This window comes from Ranitomeya imitator, chromosome 3 (assembly GCF_032444005.1).
Source record: "Ranitomeya imitator isolate aRanImi1 chromosome 3, aRanImi1.pri, whole genome shotgun sequence".
Classification (NCBI taxonomy): domain Eukaryota; kingdom Metazoa; phylum Chordata; class Amphibia; order Anura; family Dendrobatidae; genus Ranitomeya; species Ranitomeya imitator.
In genome coordinates this window covers 166,846,971-166,870,503 of record NC_091284.1, presented here as the reverse complement: position 1 = coordinate 166,870,503, position 23,533 = coordinate 166,846,971, and the positions used below count along the sequence as shown (strand labels likewise).

Sequence of the window (23,533 nt, the reverse complement as noted above, 5' to 3'; positions counted from 1 at the left end):
TCTGTGTGTCATCTCCCCTGTATATAGTATATACCTGTGTGATCTCCTGTATTAGACCTCGTTAACACGTTATTTGCTCAGTATTTTTACCTCAGTATTTGTAAGATAAATTGGCAGCCTGATAAATCCCCAGCCAACAGGAAGCCCTCCCCCTGGCAGTATATATTAGCTCACACATACACATAATAGACAGGTCATGTGACTGACAGCTGCCGTATTTCCTATATGGTACATTTGTTGCTCTTGTAGTTTGTCTGCTTATTAATCAGATTTTTATTTTTGAAGGCTAATACCAGACTTGTGTGTGTTTTAGGGCGAGTTTCGTTTGTCAAGTTGTGTGTGTTGAGTTTTGTGTGGCGACATGCATGTAGCGACTTTTGTGAGATGAGTTTTGTGTGGCAACATGCGTGTAGCAACTTTTTGTGTCGAGTTGCATGTGACAGGTTAGTGTAGCAAGTTGTGTGCAGCAAGTTTTGCACATGGCGAGTTTTGCGCGTGGTGAGTTTTATGTCTGGTGCCTTTTGAGTATGTGCAAGTTTTGTGTGAGGCAACTTTTGCATGTGTTGCAAATTTTGTGCATGTGGCAATTTTTCCGCATGTGCAAGTTTTGCGTGTGGCGAGTTTTCCATGAGGTGAGTTTTGCACTTGTTGCAAGTTTTGCGTGAGCCTATTTTTTGCATGTGGCGAGTTTTGCGCGTGGTGAGTTTTGAGCGTCGACTTTTGTGTTTCGACTTTCATGTGGCGAGGTTGGTGTATGTGTGGTGAAATGTGTGCTGAGGGTGATATGTGTTCAAGCACGTGGTAGTGTGTGGGGCATTTTGTGTGTGTGTTCATATCCCCGTGTGTGGTGAGTATCCCATGTCAGGGTCCCACCTTAGCAACTGTACGGTATATACTCTTTGGCGCCATCGCTCTCACTCTTTAAGTCCCCCTTGTTCACATCTGGCAGCTGTCAATTTGCCTCCAACACTTTTCCTTTCACTTTTCCCCATTATGTAGATAGGGGAAAAATAGTTTGGTGAATTGGAAAGCGCGGAGTTAAAATTTCACCTCACAACATAGCCTATGACGCTCTCAGGGTCCAGACGTGTGACTGTGCAAAATTTTGTTTCTGTAGCTGCGACGCCTCCAACACTTTTCCTTTCACTTTTTTCCCCATTATGTAGATAGGGGCAAAATTGTTTGGTGAATTGGAAAGTGCGGGGTTAAAATTTCACCTCACAACATAGCCTATGACGCTCTCTGGGTCCAGACCTGTGACTGTGCAAAATTTTGTTGCTGTAGCTGCGACGCTTCCAACACTTTTCCTTTCACTTTTTTCCCCATTATGTAGATAGGGGCAAAATTGTTTGGTGAATTGGAACGCGCGGGGTTAAAATTTCACCTCACAATATAGCCTATGACGCTCTTGGGGTCCAGACGTGTGACTGTGCAAAATTTTGTGGCTGTAGCTGCGACGGTGCAGCTGCCAATCCCGGACATACACACATACACACACACACACACACATTCAGCTTTATATAGTAGATCCACCCAACTGTATCTGATTTTGCATAATTCAAAAACAAATCTGTGAAAATAGCACACATAAGGCTTCAGTGTGTATTCTGCTTTTTTTCCTCACTTCCATAGACTTAGAGGGAATCTGTCAGAAGGATCAACTCTCCTACTCCATCGACATGGGCATGCAGATCCTACAACCATGAATAAAATGACACCTTCATATCTGCGATTTGATGTCTTATTCCAGAGAATTCCATGTTTTTCGTAAATGAGCTTTTCAGGACTTTGGGCTGGACACTGACCTGCATGAGAATCTGCTTCCAGAACTTATTTTAAATTAAAAGTGGCATTTCCAGTGTGAGACATGTAATAACTGACAATTTGTTCTCAAAATCACTCACAGCTCTGTAATGAGATCAGAATGAACACAGTACAGCAGAGCTAACACAGTACAGCAGAGCTAACACAGTGCAGCAGAGCTAACACTAATGAAACAAAGATTATTTCTAATGTACTAACACATCAGCACTGACGGTGTCCTCTCATAGTGCTGGCAGGTTGTGTGGGGGGAGAGACAGTACTGCAGAGCCGACTTTACTTCAAATGTGTTTTCAATGAGACGAGTTTCAATTCTGCTGTTCTGTGTTAGTTATAACCAGGCACACCTCTGCAGCAAAGCTGCCAGCACTATGAGAGGACAAATGCTGCTACAAATGTGTGTAATGAGATGAAGTTCACTTCTGCTATACTTTTAGCTTTACTGTACAGAGCTGTGATTAAGGCTACTTTCACACATCAGGTTTTTGCCGTCAGGCACAATCCGGCGAGTTTTTAAAAAAATGGATCCGTTTTTTTCCCTCCGCATCCGTTTTTTTCTCATAGAGTTGTGTTAGTGCTGGATTGCTCCTGATGGCCACATGTTTCATCCATTTTTTGCTATTCCGACGGACGGAGAAAATTTCCATATGAATGTTTTTTCTGTCTGGCGAAAAAACGCCCAGCAACGTTTCCAGTGATAAACGGTGAGGTGTATTGACTGGATCCGGTCTCTCTCGTTCCCGGAACAGAAAGTCAAAATTGTATGCCCGATAAACCGAAACGGATGCAGCAAAAAAACGGAACTGGCGCATCGTTTTTCATAATTTGCACCGGATCCATTTTTTTCAAAAATAGACGGATTATGCCTGAAGGTATAAAACTGATGTGCGAAAGTAGCCTAAGAGAGGAAAGTGTCAATCATTATATGTCTGACACTGGAAACCCCTCCTTTCATTTACAGTATTATAAGCTTCAGACACAAATTCTCAGGGAGATCTATGTCCAGTCCATAGATCCTTACAGCTCATTTACATATCAGAGAAATCAATGTATCATTTTATTCAACTTTTTATGACCTGCACGCCCATTTAGATGGCTTAGAAGGGTTGATCCAATTGACAGATTCCCTTTAAAAGGTCAAGTCTGATTTGTCAAAAATGGACCAGAATAAAACATACATGAGTCATTGAAAAAAATATTGATGTTGAAATAGCCCCTTTGATTTGTATGGGTCAGTGAGCTGTCATTTTGATCTTACAGAGATAGATTTTATTCACAACTCCATATTTTTGGTCATTAATTCCTCGGTAACTGTGAGATAACACCAGGAATAGCTCCAAAATTCTGAACATTTTGACTGATGTGTGAATAAGATCATAAAAGGAATTTTGTTCAGCGTTGTTGTGGTGGCCATTTTGCACATTTTTTTCTTACTTAGAATTAAGATCCTGGAAAACTGACACTGTTTTATTGATTGAACATGTTGACAAAAGTGACAAGTGATCATCAGAATATAAAAAGTTAAAGGTGTTGTACAGTAGGTTTTACAAAAATGGCCACCACAAATCAAAAAATGTAATTTATCTCTGTAGCAAAAGATTACTAACATATGTCACCATTTGCAATTTTGGGTACACATCTATGTCTTGAATTTTATACGGTCACAATTATGCATAATCTCTGAACAATTCATTTTTAGGGCATACTAAATCCCATGCAGGGATTCCTATTTACGCTGGCATTTTATGGATGGACGGGTTGGAGCATTAGCTTCAAGTCTCAGCAAAAAGAAATCCCATGGGAGCCTCTGACCAGCTCATCTGCTGTAGAGCCCACACGTAATGGCGTGATGGGTTCCTTCCTGAATTATCCTGGCTACATCCAGGACCCAAACAAGGCTGAATTGGGGAATAGCCACCAGACTGACGAAGCACTAAGCATGCTGTCTGAAGGTAATGGGACTATAGCTGACAGGATAACCAGAAATTCTCCAATTTACCAAGGATGGTAGTTATAAGTCATTCCCAGCAATTTGATTATCCCACCTACTCATTGTCAGATGACTATGGAATGTTCAAGTCCAAAAATATATTAAAAACATGTGAATTTCTAACCTGTACAGCCAAGAAGAAAGTAATTTTGTCTTGGACCACTGTATATTAAACTTCTCATGCCTCACTTTCAATTTTTTTTTCAACTTTCAATTTTGCATTCTCCCAATCACTGGCTCGCTAAAATATAATTAGTATCTTAAAGAAACACTAATCATTTGTAATGTCCAAAGACCGCAAGATAATGAAATGCTTATCAATTTCTCAATTCAGGGCATGTCATCCGAATATGATCAATTCATATTACATCAAGTTTTTTGTTAAACGATGCTTTAGGAATTTTTTTTTATTTTTCATGTCATTTTCTATGTTGGAACAAATCAGAATTACAACAATAGGTATAACTTATACGGTATGTTGATCCAAACGGTTCCAACATTCACAATAATCGATGGTCACTACTCACCATCTCCCCGAGCACAATGACCTCTGCATACACTGTAGAAGTCAATGAGTCAACTCTACTATTTCTTCTATGCTCCATTTGGCTGCTGTAAAATACCGGTATATCTGTAAATGCTGTTAACAGCAGCTTAGGACAGATGGTCACCCCACCATCATGTATTAAAATTCAAACAATCTGAAAATAGATATATCTACAATCTGAAAATAGAAACAGATCAGAATTTTTTTTACATTCCCTTGTCTTTTAATCCATATTGCGATCAAAACTAAAAAAATATCTAAAGAATTATAGTTTTAGATGGGGAAAAAATTGGTATTGAGTCAAAATCAGGTTTCTTTGTTCCCTAAAATTTTGGATTCAATTTGCATGAAGCCCAAAAAATGGCAGCCAAACTTTTGTCATTTTGCAGATTTTTTATAGAGCCAGAAAAGGGTAAATAAATGTAAAAGATCATGTTTACCTGTCCAAGGCTCACCTTAGTCGCCCACCAGGGCAGGGTACTTGGTGCCGGGTCCAGTCACCTATTAAAGGGGATGTCACAGTGGCTGCGACCTGGTCTTTGTCCCTGGGACTCACTGTAAAGGGGAACAGTCTTTAAAGGGGAATTGTAAATATATCTGTCGTGACGCCACCTTTGATGTTCGGTCAATAGGGGGACTGACGCTGCTTTAAAGGGGTCCTCTTGGGGATGTTGTTGCAGCAATAATGGTGACGCTTCCCACAGGTGAAGCGGGGTCCCCAGGGGTCCTAGAGTGTATGGTGATGATGGTGTTTGCCAGTCAATGAGTAAAGGACACAAGTTGTAGAGTCTTTACCTGGTTTACTGTAGTTGGCAGGCCACAGTCCAGGGTACCGGAAACAGGTGCATTAAGAGTCCAGGCAGCCCGGAAACAAGTGAAATCCCCTTGGCAAGTCAGGTTGGGAGCCTTTCACTGTGCGCTTGCTATAGTTCCTTGCTGTCTGCAGTTCCTTCTGGGGTCTCTGCACAGTTACTCCAGGCTCCAGGGTGCTGCTGTAAAACAGGCTTAATTTGGGCAGTATACATGTAGTTATGTTCCCTCTGGTTCTGCTAGGTGTCCTACAGTTCCACTCTAGCCTTTGGCTCCCGGTACCCGGTCTCTGTGTTTTGGCTCCTCGGAGGCCCACTTGCAGTCTCCTTGAGCCCTAAAATCTCTCCTCTGCTCCTTTCCTGTCACTGTCTGCTCCAGACTAAACTGCACTCACTGGTCTCTCAGGACCAAGTGTCTGACTCCTCCTCCAAACCAGGATCTTTATTCAGGGAAGCTACCCTAAAACAGGGTTTTGAGCTCCCCCTCCTAGCCTGGATTCAGAAGGTGTTGTGTGTGTGATTTACCTGTCAAAGAGATCCCTCTTGTTTCCAGGCATAGCACTACCCTCCCCGAGAGGAAGGCAACACTACTGTGGAACCCGAACTCCTGGGGTGCCACACACCCCTTACCTGTCCAGCTGTCACATCTTACCGCAGGATCCTCCGCTTACTCTCTTCTGGCCTTTGCTCTTCTTGCACTGACTAGGTCTCAAACAGTCACCTCTGTCACGATGCTCTTCATTGTGCTGTAACGGAGTCCGTAATATGCTTCCCTCCCTTTGGACATTGTTCACATTTGATGTGTGCGGTTCCAGAGCATTTATAAGTGTTAGTGTGTGTACTGTAATGTGAATGTATTGGATATGTGTCGTGTAGAGAATTAGGGAAAGAATAGAAAGTAGTATAGGGAAATAGAGGGATTAGAATAGAGGGGGCATACTAGAAACAGGGAATAAGACTATTAGCTTAGGTATAAGCAGCATAGGGGTTTTCCAGACTGGGAGGAATTACAGAGTAGTGTAGTGCAGAACAGTGGGGAAAATGAGATTAAACTTCCTGGTTAGACAGCAGAGCCTGGGCAGCCATGCCCAGGGCAAGTTGTGATGCAGCAGTGACTTGGGACAGTGTGACAGCTGTGGGGATAAGGTTGCTTTGGCAAGAAGGGGCCCCAGGCTGAGTGTCATGTGGGTGGTCACCAGCTTCAACAGGACCGTTCCAAGGAGGAGCCAAAGCTTACAGCAGGGATTAGGTGAAGCTGAGATGGCAAGACTGTTACCCTTTAATTCTAAGCCGGACCACTGGAATGGCAGGAAGCTGGTGGGCCTCAATGCATGGACAGGACTGAGATTGTCCGGAAAGAGCAGTGATTGCTGGAACAGGAAAGGGATTGTCCAGAAAGAGTAGCGATTGCTGAACAGAGGCAGGGATTGTCAGAAGCGAGGCAGGGATTGTCAGAAGTGAGGCAGAGATTTCCCGGAAGAACAGAGGTTGTCATGAAGGCAGGGAAAGCCTTAGAAATGTCACTCTGTATAAACTGTGCTGCATCTGTACTGAAAACCATGTTAATTACTAAAGTTGAACTGTTTGGAATGAACAATGAATCTGGAGTGGTTTGTGAGACCCATGGATCTAAAGCCGGAGTGACAGAAGACGAAGGAACTCCAGCAACTAATGTGAGTGTCCTGTTATGCACATTACAAACACGGCAGAAGGGACATTATTATGTTTCATCTGTGGGGTGCCAGGGTGGGGGAACACTACAGATCGTTGCCATGACTACCACCCTGGCTGCCTTACAGAATTGGCGTAGTCGACAGGATTGCAATGCCTTGTTTGCAGAGAGCAGAGGAGCCTTGAAAACGGCAATGAAGGCAGCCGTTAGAGACTTTAAGATGGCGCCGAACACTGATATGAAGATGGCGGTCAGTGGTGCGAAAGATGGAAGCAGTGCCGCCCATCATGGGCATCTTAAGCAGAAAAGCGTGCGAAGACCAGCTTGGCAGATTATGGGATGGGCGCAGTGAAGAAAGGATAAGCCCTGACCCCTGCTACAGATTATTGAGCAACGGGTGCAGCAGCTGGAAGTGGCTCCACCCACGGACGGGCGGGGTACGTAAGAGAAGGATCGGTTACTGCTTCTGGAAGAATGGTTCCAGTTCAACCAGCCAGTGAGGAAGATCGTCGGGAGCCGAAGCACCGCGGATGTGGAGAATCCTGAGCCGAAAGAAGCAGTTGAAAAAGTGGAAGCAGTGGAAAGAGGGACCGTCGCGCGCGGTCGTGATCCCGAGTTCGCGCAGCTGCAGTGGAGGACAGTCGCAGCCGGATGCAGTCACAGTGAGTGCAACACCTACCTTCAGTCCAGTCCCTGCACCTACTCCTGCCCCAGCATCTTCTCCGGTCTCTGCATTTCTCCATGGCAGCTATGTGGATGAACCACAGGCTCCCACAGCAGAAGAGGCCCGGTGGGTGGCAGCAGTCATCGAGGAGAATGACCCCATTGAGTGGAAAGCATTGTGTTAGTTGTACCAAGTGAAATAAAAAGGATGAGAGACTGTTCTTGTGTCTCATGATGGGTCAAGGAGCCCTGAGTGGCACCAGGACCAGGTGTCGGTGCAGTTAAGTGACTGTTTTTTTTCCTCCCCTTCCTCCAAATCTCTTTGCGCATGGTTGCGCACCCCCTACTGGATTACAGGACTACAACTCTGAAAGGGTTAATTACCTTTTATAACAAGAATGGCCTGTGTATAGCTGCTCTTAGTTTGGTGCTATTTTAACCCTGAACTGTTGTTGTTTTTATCCTGAATCGCCCCTGGGAGCGTAAGAGCAGCAAGCTTGTTTTAAAGGGATCATACTCTGCTAAAGGAGGAAGGGGGAAAATACCTGAGCAGTAGGACCTGAGGAGCGAGCCGGGTCAGGACTGTATGGTCTGTTGGACAGTGGTGAGTTGGCCACTGAGCCATGCTGTTTGCTTTCATGGATTTCCTGTGTTTGGATACCCAGAGCAGGAAAGGACTGGCCGACGGGCTTGAAGTGCTACAAGTGAGCACAATGTGTGTGCGGGTCCCAGGAGCAAGTGGACCGGGGTCAGTTGTACCCATGTTAAAGGTACTTGAACTCTTTTAGTTCCAGAGTTCCAACTGAGTGGAACTGGGGCCACAGTTGACCCACAAGAAGTGTTGGATTAAGACTAAATTAACTTTGTTAATGTTTTAAATATGCCATTTTAAGTTTACAGGTGCCACCATGGATGGGGACAACCATATTTTAGAAGGGAGGAGTGTAAGGAGGTGACAGAGTCCGTCATATGCTTTCCTCCCTTTGGACATTGTTCACATTTGATGCGTGCAGTTCCAGAGTGTTTATAAGTGTTAATGTGTTTATGTACTGTAATATGAATGTATTTGATATGTGTCATGTACAGAATTAAGGATAGAATAGAAGGAAGTATAGTACAATAGTGGGATTAGAATAGAGGGGCATACTAGAGGCAAGGAGTAAGAGTACTAGCTTAGGCCGGTTTCACATTTGTGGTTGTGTCCGCAACGTTTCTTCCGCAATTATCCGCATGCGTTGTGTATTCCTATCTTTAACATTAAGAACGCATGTGTCTGCGTTCGATTGCTTTTGCCGTGTTTGAAGACGCATGCGTCGTTTCATCGTCTGCGGTTTGGCGCAGTAAACGCTACATGTAGTAATTTTAGAGGCGTTAATTTGCTGCCTAGAAACCTACATGGTTGTTAGCGGATAGAATGCGGCAAAAAACGCATTGCTGTCGATGTCAACACATGCGGCCGCAAGCACATGCGTTGCACCAGAGAAAAACATGTCTAGACACTGATTAGCCACCCCCCAAATACAAGGTGATAAATTGAGGGAGTGGACATTTGCAGGTCACTAATCAGCAGACAGAGAAGCAAAGCAGATGCAGGCAAGAACCTTGGAGGAAACAAGACACTGAACAATGTGAGTATATCAAAGCCAATGCCTTTATTTTCTATTTTCTGTCTCTACATGTCCTAATTTCTGCCATTTCTTTCTGCATGCATCAGAATGTCATCTTCTTCTGATGAGGAGCAACGTCATGGGCCTTCTCAAGCCGAACATGTGAGTGAAGTGAATACTCTACTCCTCAGATTGGTAAGTATTCACTGTCACATCTACAAATGTGAATATTTTTTTTCCTTTTTTTAGAGCACTTCTTCATCTGTGGCAGAGGGTGAGCAGGAGCAGCAAGGTCACGGTCGGGTAGCAAGGCGGCAGCGTGTAAGCATACCTGGCTGACTGTTTACTGTATCCTCACTTTAGTATTCTTGAATCTTCCTTTCTTTACTTTCCTCTTTGTATGTATCCATCATTAATGTCTTCATATATTTTTTAGGTTCCAGAACGGGATGAGGACCTCATTGACAACGATATCCTCATCTCCCTGGTCCATGAGCGAGTCCCGTTGTGGGACACCCGGGTTCCACAGCACTCGGACAACATGATGATCCGGTGGCTATGGAATGAGGTAGCCAAAGTGATGTGGGATGACTGGGACAACACCCCGACTCGGGTCCAAAATGCATTTTGTAAGTATTGCAATGCAGTGTGAAGCAGCAGAGACCTTGGCCGTGCTCACACAACTGTGTGTGATGACACAAAGTCTCAGGAGTTTCTGTTATCACACACAGTTAAGTGAGCACGGCCAACAGTCCATTGCCTAACCATTATTTTTTGTTTTTTCACCAGTGCTCAAAGTCAAAACACGTTGGCATTCGATGAAGGACCGCTTCAACAAGGACCTGCATCAAGATAGCCGTGTTCCCAGAGGTTCTGGAGCAAGGATCCGAAAGTATAAATACCACCGCATTCTGGCATTTTTAAGACCGGTCCTTGCCCAGAGAACGTACTTGAGCTCGGTTTTTCACAATGGACTCAAGGCTTTGGGTGACCGACTGGATACTGCCATTAGCCATATGAAAACACATATCCAGGAGGTCACCAAAAGCCTTGACCAAGTAAAAGCCGACCTCCAGAGGCCAGCACATCATTTTTTTAACCAAATTGAACAGGGCATGTCGGAACACCTTACTCCTGATCTCCAGCTTAGTGTCATGCAGGCCTGCAATGCTGCTTACGTGCAGGATATGCAGCAGAGTCGGTATTTTCAGCAGACAGTGGCGGCATATCCACCTGTGCCTACACTGTCACGCTTTACCTCTATGCCGACCTCTGCTGCATGCCACTGCACGGCCACCTCCATTCCTAGCACTGCCGGACACCACTACAGCACCACCACCATGCCGAGTGCTGTTAGACAGCCCACTGCCACCACCATGACAAATGCTGCTCCTGCTTGGACTTCTTCCACTGCCGCCACCATGCAGCAGCAGGACCCTGGCATGGCCTTCCGCTCCACCATCACCACGATGCAGCAGGACCCAGGCATGGCCTTCCACTCCACCACCACCACAATGCAGCAGGACCCAGGCATGGCCTTCCGTTCTACCACCACCACGAGGCAGCAGGACCCAGGCTTGGCTTTCCGCTCTACGAGCACAATTGACCCTGGCATGGCCTTCCGCTCTACGAGCACTATTGACTCTAATATGACTGCCCACTCTACTAGCACAATGGACCCTGGCATGGCCTTCCGCTCTACGAACACTATGGACTGTGATATGGCTGCCCACTCTACGAGCACTATGGACTCTGGCATGGCTGCACGCTCTACGAGCACTATGGACTCTGGCATGGTTGCATGCTCTACAAGCACAATGCAGCCGGACCCTGACAGATCACCCACCACGACCATGCCGCGACAAATGAGCCCACCAAGGCTTCCCAGAACACGTAGATCCCAGAAAAAATGCATACTATCAGTATTCCTCCCCCCTCACCATCCAGTGTGTCTGTAATGTCAGGTTTGTCTCACACTTCCAGTGCATCTCAGGCCTCTCATGTGTCAAGCCCCATCCCCGAACTACCAGACCCCACTAGCTCAATTGCCCCTTCTCCTGCCACCCCTGCATCATCCACACTTAGCCAGGCCTCTTATGAGGGTAAGAACGGACAGGTGTCATCTGAGAGTGATCACAGGCCACTCCTGCCGGCGATTGTGCTGCTTCATGTCAACTGAGTAGCTTTTCCGCACTGCTCTGTTGATGAGGCGTGACTGCTGACATAATGCTGATTCATAGCAGGCTTCCTGCAGCTATGCATCGGGGAGCCAGCTGTCAATCAGCATAATATCCTCAGTCACACCCCATCAACAGAGCAAAGCAAAATATAAGCTGCTCTGTTGACATTATATTACTGGAAGCTGCAGAATCGCTGGCAGGAGTGGTCCGTGACTGCTCTGAGCCAGAAAAGATCGGCACCGGGCATGAGAGGCAGGTAGTTAACAACTAGCTTCTTATTAGTTCTTAGGCCCAAAAGAAAAATATAAAATAGTCCTGAATGAACACTCTAAGAAAACAGCTTTACCATGAAAAAGGTAAATTCAACATTTAGAAAACGTTTACCTATAAGTATGCGATTTTAATACACTGTTTCTTCTTGCCGCTTGCTTAGGGTCTAACACTTGCCGTAGATTTAGCACATAGGGCAATATATGGTCTACATACATGTTCCCCACTAGAGTTGAGCGACCTTGACCTTTTTAGAGTCGAGCCGGGTTTTGCGAAACCCGACTATGTCCAAAGTCGGGTCGAGTGAAATCGGCCGATTATGACGTAAAGTCGGGATCGACCGAAACACGAAACCCAATGCAAGTCAATGGGGCAGCATAGTCGGCAGTGAGTGGGGGCCAGGAAAACACCTAGAGTGGCCATTTTAATGTCAAAACCATCCATTCTTCTTAATGAAGCTTGTCAAGCGTAATTTACCTTATAATAATTGGAAGGCATTTGAAATTGGGGGTCATTTGGCTAAAGTTGTGGGGGGTAGGGCTGGTTCAAGTAATTAGTGGGCCCAGGAAATCTGGACCACGTCACGGCAGTGGAGCAGGGAGAGGTAAGTATTTCAACTTTGCAAGTGCTGTGAACCTGAGCAAGCAGGGGGGGCCCACTCGTTGGCATTGGCACTGGCACAGGGCCCCTCAAAGTACAGCGGTGTGTTTGCACGGCGGGGGCGCCTCCCACCGGCAGCAACACTTTTGCGTACTATGAGAGGCCCTGTGCCAGTGACGTCGCCAACTAGTATTCCTCCCCCCACCTGATGAAGGAACCTGCACTTTCATCTGCACCTTCCTCTTTGTCCCCGTGTAAGGTGGTATGGTATGCGGGAAGAGCAACCTGACTTTCAGCAGGGTCACAATGTTGTTGTGTAGCGTGCACGGGGAATGTTGCGTTATGGGTCAATGTACCAGCAGACTCATCTATCACTGGCTGGGCAATGGGCACGATGAAGTGGAAACACAGATATAGGCCCAAAGAAGAAAGTGGGCTAAATGCAGTTCAAAATTGGTAACACAGGAATAACCAGGGGGCATTGCAGTGGAGGACAACTGGAATGAGAGGCTGACACAGAGAGTAGGGCCAAATCAGTAAGTAGTCGAAATGCAGTTCAAAATTGGCAACCGTAGTAAACAGGCGGCACAGCTTTGTTCAGTGGAGGAGAACAGCAAGGAGTGGCAGACACCGATAGTAGGCCCCAAACCAACTAGTACGCCAAATGCAGTTGTTCCATTTAACCACAATTTAATGAGAGCCTGAAGATAGAAGCTCAGGAAAGGCAACCTGGGGAACACCTTGGAGTGTAACACACCATCTCTCTCCACCCCATACCCATTTTGTATGGCCTAATGCAGTGTACTTTTCTACAACTACTAAACGAGAGTCGGAAGACCGAAGCAATGGCAAGGAAACCTGGGGAACACCTTAGAGTGTAACACACCCTCTCTCTACACCCCATACCCAATTTGAAGGCCTAATGCAGTGTAGTTTCCAAGAACTACTAAACGAGAGCCGGAAGATCGAAGCTCAGGAAAGGCAACCTGGGGAACACCTTGGAGTGTAACACACCCTCTCGCTACACCCCATACCCAATTTGAAGGCCTAATGCAGCGTAGTTTCCAACAACTACTAAACGAGAGCCGGAAGATCGAAGCTCAGGAAAGGCAACCTGGGGAACACCTTGGAGTGTAACACACCCTCTCTCTACACCCCATACCCAATTTGAAGGCCTAATGCAGTGTAGTTTCCAAGAACTACTAAACGAGAGCCGGAAGATCGAAGCTCAGGAAAGGCAACCTGGGGAACACCTTGGAGTGTAACACACCCTCTCGCTACACCCCATACCCAATTTGAAGGCCTAATGCAGCGTAGTTTCCAACAACTACTAAACGAGAGCCGGAAGATCGAAGCTCAGGAAAGGCAACCTGGGGAACACCTTGGAGTGGAACACACCATCTCTCTACACCCCATACCCAATTTGAAGGCCTAATGCAGAGTAGTTTCCAAGAACTACTAAACGAGAGCCGGAAGATCGAAGCTCAGGAAAGGCAACCTGGGGAACACCTTGGAGTGTAACACAACGTCTCTCTACACGACGGAAGGGCTGATTCTTAGGAAGGAAGGCTGTTGGAAATAAGCATTGCGCGTCCGAGGGTGATTATATTCTTATTAGGTATATACTCACCCTCGGACGCGCCCTGCTTCTTTATTTGGAATGAATGTTTATTTGCAATGTGGTGTTGACTTTCTCTATTATTTTGGTAATTAATGATTTTATTATTTTCATTATTTTGCATCTTCTCGGCAATAATATAAAGAAGACGCGACAGGACAACACTCGGTGGATGCCATATGTGTGTTTTCAATTTAAAAAAACTTTCAGTTAACTACTTGCAGGAGAAAGTAATTGTAGCTGGTGGCCATTTTTAGTACTGTACCAGATTAGAGTTGTGTGTTTGTTTTTAATGTTAAAATGTCTGCATTTGATATCTCACCAGTATTTTCTTTTTTATAAGCAAAATACTTATTTTTATATTTTCTGATGTTGGTTCCAGGGGTACACGGCCAGCAGTGCCCTGGTCAGTGTAGTAGTAGTTGAAAGAATGGACCGCAGACAGGCATCGAAGGCCTAAAATAATAACACATGGCTGTAGGCAATTTTAAATTGGTTCCAGGGGTACACGGACAGCAGTGGTGTGGTCAGTGGAGGCCTAGTGGAAGGAGTGACCGCAGACAGGCATCGAAGGCCTAAAATAATAACACATGGCTGTAGGCAATTTTAAATTGGTTCCAGGGGTACACGGACAGCAGTGGTGTGGTCAGTGGAGGCCTAGTGGAAGGAGTGACCGCAGACAGGCATCGAAGGCCTAAAATAATAACACATGGCTGTAGGCAATTTTAAATTGGTTCCAGGGGTACACGGGCAGCAGTGACCTGGTCAGTGTAGTAGTAGTTGAAAGAATGGACCGCAGACAGGCATCGAAGGCCTAAAATAAAAAAATTGGGCTGGCTGTAGGCAATTTTAAATTGGTTCCAGGGGTACACGGGCAGCAGTGACCTGGTCAGTGTAGTAGTAGTTGAAAGAATGGACCGCAGACAGGCATCGAAGGCCTAAAATAAAAAAATTGGGCTGGCTGTAGGCAATTTTAAATTGGTTCCAGGGGTACACGGGCAGCAGTGGTGTGGTCAGTGGAGGCCTAGTGGAAGGAGTGACCGCAGACAGGCATCGAAGGCCTAACATAACAAACTTGGGCTGGCTGTAGGCACTTTTAAATTGGTTCCAGGGGTACACGGGCAGCAGTGGTCTGGTCAGTGGAAGTCTAGTGGAAGGAGTGACCGCAGACAGGCATCGAAGGCCTAAAATAATAACACATGGCTGTAGGCAATTTTAAATTGGTTCCAGGGGTACACGGACAGCAGTGGTGTGGTCAGTGGAGGCCTAGTGGAAGGAGTGACCGCAGACAGGCATCGAAGGCCTAAAATAATAACACATGGCTGTAGGCAATTTTAAATTGGTTCCAGGGGTACACGGACAGCAGTGGTGTGGTCAGTGGAGGCCTAGTGGAAGGAGTGACCGCAGACAGGCATCGAAGGCCTAAAATAATAACACATGGCTGTAGGCAATTTTAAATTGGTTCCAGGGGTACACGGGCAGCAGTGACCTGGTCAGTGTAGTAGTAGTTGAAAGAATGGACCGCAGACAGGCATCGAAGGCCTAAAATAAAAAAATTGGGCTGGCTGTAGGCAATTTTAAATTGGTTCCAGGGGTACACGGGCAGCAGTGACCTGGTCAGTGTAGTAGTAGTTGAAAGAATGGACCGCAGACAGGCATCGAAGGCCTAAAATAAAAAAATTGGGCTGGCTGTAGGCAATTTTAAATTGGTTCCAGGGGTACACGGGCAGCAGTGGTGTGGTCAGTGGAGGCCTAGTGGAAGGAGTGACCGCAGACAGGCATCGAAGGCCTAACATAACAAACTTGGGCTGGCTGTAGGCACTTTTAAATTGGTTCCAGGGGTACACGGGCAGCAGTGGTCTGGTCAGTGGAAGTCTAGTGGAAGGAGTGACCGCAGACAGGCATCGAAGGCCTAAAATAATAACACATGGCTGTAGGCAATTTTAAATTGGTTCCAGGGGTACACGGACAGCAGTGGTGTGGTCAGTGGAGGCCTAGTGGAAGGAGTGACCGCAGACAGGCATCGAAGGCCTAAAATAATAACACATGGCTGTAGGCAATTTTAAATTGGTTCCAGGGGTACACGGACAGCAGTGGTGTGGTCAGTGGAGGCCTAGTGGAAGGAGTGACCGCAGACAGGCATCGAAGGCCTAAAATAATAACACATGGCTGTAGGCAATTTTAAATTGGTTCCAGGGGTACACGGGCAGCAGTGACCTGGTCAGTGTAGTAGTAGTTGAAAGAATGGACCGCAGACAGGCATCGAAGGCCTAAAATAAAAAAATTGGGCTGGCTGTAGGCAATTTTAAATTGGTTCCAGGGGTACACGGGCAGCAGTGACCTGGTCAGTGTAGTAGTAGTTGAAAGAATGGACCGCAGACAGGCATCGAAGGCCTAAAATAAAAAAATTGGGCTGGCTGTAGGCAATTTTAAATTGGTTCCAGGGGTACACGGGCAGCAGTGGTGTGGTCAGTGGAGGCCTAGTGGAAGGAGTGACCGCAGACAGGCATCGAAGGCCTAAAATAATAACACATGGCTGTAGGCAATTTTAAATTGGTTCCAGGGGTACACGGGCAGCAGTGACCTGGTCAGTGTAGTAGTAGTTGAAAGAATGGACCGCAGACAGGCATCGAAGGCCTAAAATAAAAAAATTGGGCTGGCTGTAGGCAATTTTAAATTGGTTCCAGGGGTACACGGGCAGCAGTGGTGTGGTCAGTGGAGGCCTAGTGGAAGGAGTGACCGCAGACAGGCATCGAAGGCCTAAAATAATAACACATGGCTGCAGGCAATTTTAAATTGGTTCCAGGGGTACACGGGCAGCAGTGACCTGGTCAGTGTAGTAGTAGTTGAAAGAATGGACCGCAGACAGGCATCGAAGGCCTAAAATAAAAAAATTGGGCTGGCTGTAGGCAATTTTAAATTGGTTCCAGGGGTACACGGGCAGCAGTGACCTGGTCAGTGTAGTAGTAGTTGAAAGAATGGACCGCAGACAGGCATCGAAGGCCTAACATAACAAACTTGGGCTGGCTGTAGGCACTTTTAAATTGGTTCCAGGGGTACACGGGCAGCAGTGACCTGGTCAGTGTAGTAGTAGTTGAAAGAATGGACCGCAGACAGGCATCGAAGGCCTAAAATAAAAAAATTGGGCTGGCTGTAGGCAATTTTAAATTGGTTCCAGGGGTACACGGGCAGCAGTGACCTGGTCAGTGTAGTAGTAGTTGAAAGAATGGACCGCAGACAGGCATCGAAGGCCTAAAATAAAAAAATTGGGCTGGCTGTAGGCAATTTTAAATTGGTTCCAGGGGTACACGGGCAGCAGTGGTGTGGTCAGTGGAGGCCTAGTGGAAGGAGTGACCGCAGACAGGCATCGAAGGCCTAAAATAATAACACATGGCTGTAGGCAATTTTAAATTGGTTCCAGGGGTACACGGGCAGCAGTGACCTGGTCAGTGTAGTAGTAGTTGAAAGAATGGACCGCAGACAGGCATCGAAGGCCTAAAATAAAAAAATTGGGCTGGCTGTAGGCAATTTTAAATTGGTTCCAGGGGTACACGGGCAGCAGTGACCTGGTCAGTGTAGTAGTAGTTGAAAGAATGGACCGCAGACAGGCATCGAAGGCCTAAAATAAAAAAATTGGGCTGGCTGTAGGCAATTTTAAATTGGTTCCAGGGGTACACGGGCAGCAGTGACCTGGTCAGTGTAGTAGTAGTTGAAAGAATGGACCGCAGACAGGCATCGAAGGCCTAAAATAAAAAAATTGGGCTGGCTGTAGGCAATTTTAAATTGGTTCCAGGGGTACACGGGCAGCAGTGACCTGGTCAGTGTAGTAGTAGTTGAAAGAATGGACCGCAGACAGGCATCGAAGGCCTAAAATAAAAAAATTGGGCTGGCTGTAGGCAATTTTAAATTGGTTCCAGGGGTACACGGGCAGCAGTGGTGTGGTCAGTGGAGGCCTAGTGGAAGGAGTGACCGCAGACAGGCATCGAAGGCCTAAAATAATAACACATGGCTGTAGGCACTTTTAAATTGGTTCCAGGGGTACACGGGCAGCAGTGGTCTGGTCAGTGGAAGTCTAGTGGAAGGAGTGACCGCAGACAGGCTTCGAAGGCCTAACATAACAAAATTGGGCTGGCTGTAGGCACTTTAAATTGGTTCCAGGGGTACATGGGCAGCAGTGTATGGTCAGTGGAAGTCTAGTGGAAGGAGTGACGGCAGACAGTCTTCGAAGGCCTAACATAACAAAATTGGGCTGACTGTAGGCACTTTTAAATTGGTTCCAGGGTAACACGGCCAGCAGTGGCCTGGTCAGTGTAGTAGTTGTAGAAAGAAGGGACCGCAGACAGGCTTCGAAGGCCTAACATAACAAAAATGTCAAAACAATGGTATTGTCAGTGCCAGGCATTGAAGGATGTCAGCGGCTAGACTACACATTGGTGAAGCTGTGAGAGATAATTTTGCTAGTGGTAGAGCACTGTTTGAGCTGGGGGGGGGAACTGTCTTGTGGCCGGCGGTACAGGCACAGGGCCCCTCATATTACAACGGTGTGTCTGACGTTGGGTGCGCACCACCACCGCCAGAGACACTTTATTGTACTATGAGGGACCCAGTGGCAGTGCCGTCGACCAAAAGCGGCCACACCCACCTCTTCAGACAAACAGCACTCTCAAGGGTCCAAGCGCAAAGTGGCGATAGCACGGCCCCGTGTGGGGAGTTTGGCCATTTCGTGAGGTGGAAACATGTCGTATGCTGGACAATCAGGTGAAGAAAATTACGAGATTGGAAAAGTCATTCAGAATAGTCCACAGGCAAGACCTTTTCATAGGAAAGCTAGGTGTCAGCCGGGCAGGGTGGGGCAAAAGATTTTGAAATCCAGTTGTGGTTCATTTTAATGAAGGTTAGATCATCTACATTTTGGGTAGCCAGACGAGTCCTTTTTTCTGTTAGTATTGAACCTGCAGCACTGAATACTCTTTCTGATAGGACACTAGCTGCCGGGCAAGCAAGCTCCTGCAATGCATATTCTGCCAATTCTGGCCAGGTGTCTAATTTGGATGCCCAGTAATCAAATGGGAATGACGGTTGAGGGAGAACGTCGATAAGGGATGAAAAATAGTTTGTAACCATACTGGACAAATGTTGTCTCCTGTCACTTTGAATTGATGCTGCAGTACCTGTCCTGTCTGCGGTCATAGAAAAATCACTCCACAACCTGGTCAGAAAACCCCTCTGTCCAACGCCACTTCTGATTTCTGCCCCTCTAACACCTCTGGTCTGCTGGCCCCTGGAGCTCGTGTGAGAACGATCACGGGCGCTGTGTGCAGGGAATGCCAGAAGCAAACGGTCAACAAGAGTTGATTGTTTTGTTGCTAATATTAGTTCCAAGTTCTCATGTGGCATAATATTTTGCAATTTGCCTTTATAGCGAGGATCAAGGAGGCAGGCCAACCAGTAATCGTCATCGTTCATCATTTTTGTAATGCGTGTGTCCCTTTTGAGGATACGCAAGGCATAATCCGCCATGTGGGCCAAAGTTCCCGTTGTCAAATCTGCGGTTGTGCTTGGTTGAGGGGCAGTTGCAGGCAAATCTACGTCACTTGTGTCCCTCAAAAAACCAGAACCCGGCCTTGCCACGCCACCAATTTCCCGTGCCCCCGGGAAAGCTTCCTCATTAAAAATATACTCATCCCCATCATCCTCCTCATCCTCCACCTCCTCTTCGCCCGGTACCTCGTCATGTACACTGCCCTGACCAGACAATCGCTGACTGTCATCAAGGCTTTCCTCTTCCTCTGGTGCAGACGCCTGATCCTTTATGTGCGTCAAACTTTGCATCAGCAGACGCATTAGGGGGATGCTCATGCTTATTATGGCGTTGTCTGCACTAACCAGCCGTGTGCATTCCTCAAAACACTGAAGGACTTGACACATGTCTTGAATCTTCGACCACTGCACACCTGACAACTCCATGTCTGCCATCCTACTGCCTGCCCGTGTATGTGTATCCTCCCACAAAAACATAACAGCCCGCCTCTGTTCGCACAGTCTCTGAAGCATGTGCAGTGTTGAGTTCCACCTTGTTGCAACGTCTATGATTAGGCGATGCTGGGGAAGGTTCAAAGAACGCTGATAGGTCTGCATACGGCTGGAGTGTACAGGCGAACGGCGGATATGTGCGCAAAGTCCACGCACTTTGAGGAGCAGGTCGGATAACCCCGGATAACTTTTCAGGAAGCACTGCACCACCAGGTTTAAGGTGTGAGCCAGGCAAGGAATGTGTTTCAGTTGGGAAAGGGAGATGGCAGCCATGAAATTCCTTCCGTTATCACTCACTACCTTGCCTGCCTCAAGATCTACAGTGCCCAGCCACGACTGCGTTTCTTGCTGCAAGAACTCGGACAGAACTTCCGCGGTGTGTCTATTGTCGCCCAAACACTTCATAGCCAATACAGCCTGCTGACGTATGCCAGTAGCTGCCCCATAATGGGAGACCTGGTGTGCAACAGTGGCAGGTGCGGATGGAGTGTTTGTGCGACTGCGGTCTGTGGACGAGCTCTTGCTTCTGCAGGAGGACGAGGAGGAGGAGGAGGAGGGGGTGCGAACGGCTACAGACAACTGTTTACTAGACCGTGGGCTAGGCAGAACTGTCCCAAACTTGCTGTCCCCTGTGGACCCTGAATCCACCACATTTACCCAGTGTGCCGTGATGGACACGTAACGTCCCTGGCCATGCCTACTGGTCCATGCATCTGTTGTCAGGTGCACCTTTGTGCTCACAGATTGCCTGAGTGCATGGACGATGCGCTCTTTAACATGCTGGTGGAGGGCTGGGATGGCTTTTCTGGAAAAAAAGTGTCGACTGGGTAGCTCGTAGCGTGGTACAGCGTAGTCCATCAGGTCTTTGAAAGCTTCGCTTTCAACTAACCGGTAGGGCATCATCTCTAACGAGATTAGTCTAGCTATGTGGGCGTTCAAACCCTGTGTACGCGGATGCGAGGCTAAGTATTTCCTTTTTCTAACCATAGTCTCATGTAGGGTGAGCTGGACTGGAGAGCTGGAGATCGTGGAACTAGCGGGGGTGCCGGTGGACATGGCAGACTGAGAGACGGTGGGAGATGGTATTGTTGCCGCCGGTGCCCTAGATGCAGTGTTTCCTACTACGAAACTGGTGATTCCCTGACCCTGACTGCTTTGGCCTGGCAAAGATACCTGCACAGATACAGCAGGTGGTGCGCTAAATGGTGGTCCTACACTGCCGGAAGGGATGTTGCGTTGATGACTAGCTTCATTGGCCGAGGGTGCAACAACCTTAAGGGACGTTTGGTAGTTAGTCCAAGCTTTCAAATGCATGGTGGTTAAATGTCTATGCATGCAACTAGTATTGAGACTTTTCAGATTCTGACCTCTGCTTAAGGAAGTAGAACATTTTTGACAGATGACTTTGCGCTGATCAATTGGATGTTGTTTAAAAAAATGCCAGACTGCACTCTTTCTAGCATCGGATACCTTTTCAGGCATTGCAGACTGAGCTTTAACCGGATGGCCACGCTGTCCTCCACCAGGTTTTGGCTTTGCCACGCGTTTTGGGCAAGATACGGGCCCGGCAGATGGAACCTGTGGCGATGTTGATGCCTGCTGCGGCCCCTCCTCCTCCTCTGCTTCAGAACTGCTGCCGCCTGCACCCTGTTCCCCCAATGGCTGCCAATCGGGGTCAAGAACTGGGTCATCTAATAACTCTTCTTGTACCTCCTGCGCAACTTCGTCTGTGTCACCGTGTCGTTCGGTGGTATAGCGTTCGTGATGGGGCAACATAGTCTCATCAGGGTCTGATTCTTGATCAGCACCCTGCGAGGGCAATGTTGTGGTCTGAGTCAAAGGACCAGCATAGTAGTCTGGCTGTGGCTGTGCGTCAGTGCACTCCATGTCAGATTCAATTTGTAATGGGCATGGACTGTTAACTGCTTCACTTTCTAAGCCAGGGACGGTATGTGTAAAGAGCTCCATGGAGTAACCCGTTGTGTCGCCTGCTGCATTCTTCTCTGTTGTTGTTTTTGCTGAAGAGGACAAGGAAGTGACTTGTCCCTGACCGTGAACATCCACTAACGACGCGCTGCTTTTACTTTTACCAGTTTCACGAGATGAGGCAAAAGAGCTAGAGGCTGAGTCAGCAAGATAAGCCAAAACTTGCTCTTGCTGCTCCGGCTTTAAAAGCGGTTTTCCTAATCCCAGAAAAGGGAGCGTTCGAGGCCTTGTGTAGCCGGACGACGAACCTGGCTCCACAGCTCCAGACTTAGGTGCAATATTTTTTCCCCCACGACCACCTGATGCTCCACCACTACCACTACCCTCATTACCAGCTGACAATGAACGCCCCCGGCCACGACCTCTTCCACTAGACTTCCTCATTGTTTTAAAAACGTAACCAAACTAACGTTATTTGTTGCAGTCACACAACTTACACGGTGAGCTATAACTTCTGTATGATTTAGCTACCCCTTTACAGGTTGGTGAGACCACAGCGAAAATCAGGCCCAATGTTACACACTCTTTTTTTGGTGGCTGCAAATTAGAGAGATGCCCCACACGCAGGACTGTCACTGAAGCACAAATGTTAATATTAATGTCACACTATTATTTTTTTTTTATTTTTATTTTTTTCAGGAACACTTTAGAAACCCCCCAAAAAAAAAAAATAGATTTTTGCAGGGAGAATTTAGAAAACAAATGTAACAAACTATATGCTTTCTATGGGCCACTGAGTGAGAGATGACGCACACAGGAATCAGGAGTGGCACACAAGCCCAGAGGCCAATATTTTTCTACCAATGATTGATGGAGTTATTTTCTCTGGTAGATTTTGGAACCCAAATCAAGGAAAAAAAATGTAGGCTTTCTATGGACCACAATTGGAGAGAGAGAGAGAGAGAGATGGCACACCCAGGAGTCAAGACTGGCACACAAGCAGAAAGGCCAATATTAATCTCCCACTGTTTTTTTTGGTTGTTTTTTTTTTTTTTTTTTTCAGGGAGACTTTAGAAAAAAAAATAATAAAAAAAATATGATTTTATCAGGAAGAATTTAGAAACCAAATAAAATAAAATGATTTTTTCAGGGAGAATTTATAAAACAAATAAAACCAAAAATAGGCGTTCTATGGCCCACTGACTGAGAGATGACGCACCCAGGAGTCAAGACTGGCACACAAGCAGAAAGGCCAATATTAATCTCCCACTGTTTTTTTTGGTTGTTTTTTTTTTTTTTTTTTTCAGGGAGACTTTAGAAAAAAAAATAATAAAAAAAATATGATTTTATCAGGAAGAATTTAGAAACCAAATAAAATAAAATGATTTTTTCAGGGAGAATTTAGAAAACAAATAAAACCAAAAATAGGCGTTCTATGGCCCACTGACTGAGAGATGACGCACCCAGGAGTCAAGACTGGCACACAAGCAGAAAGGCCAATATTAATCTCCCACTGTTTTTTTGGTTGTTTTTTTTTTTTTTTTTTCAGGGAGACTTTAGAAAAAAAAATAATAAAAAAAATATGATTTTATCAGGAAGAATTTAGAAACCAAATAAAATAAAATAATTTTTTCAGGGAGAATTTAGAAAACAAATAAAACCAAAAATAGGCGTTCTATGGCCCACTGACTGAGAGATGACGCACACAGGAGTCAGGAGTGGCACACAAACCCAGAGGCCAATATTTTTCTACCAATGATTGATGTAGTTATTTTCTCTGGTAGATTTTAGAACCCA

At 46.4% G+C, this 23,533-nt stretch overlaps 1 protein-coding gene across 3 annotated transcripts in view; it reads left to right on the top strand.

Annotated features, from left to right (window-relative positions):
• GPR143 (G protein-coupled receptor 143) overlaps nucleotides 1-23,533 on the top strand; it is a 98,833-nt gene that overhangs the window by 45,590 nt on the left and 29,710 nt on the right. For all 3 annotated transcript variants that reach the window (XM_069761586.1, XM_069761585.1, XM_069761587.1), the window contains one exon: nucleotides 3,521-3,773. In XM_069761586.1, the coding sequence (XP_069617687.1) occupies nucleotides 3,521-3,773 (253 nt within the window). The remainder of the gene's footprint in view (nucleotides 1-3,520; nucleotides 3,774-23,533) is intronic.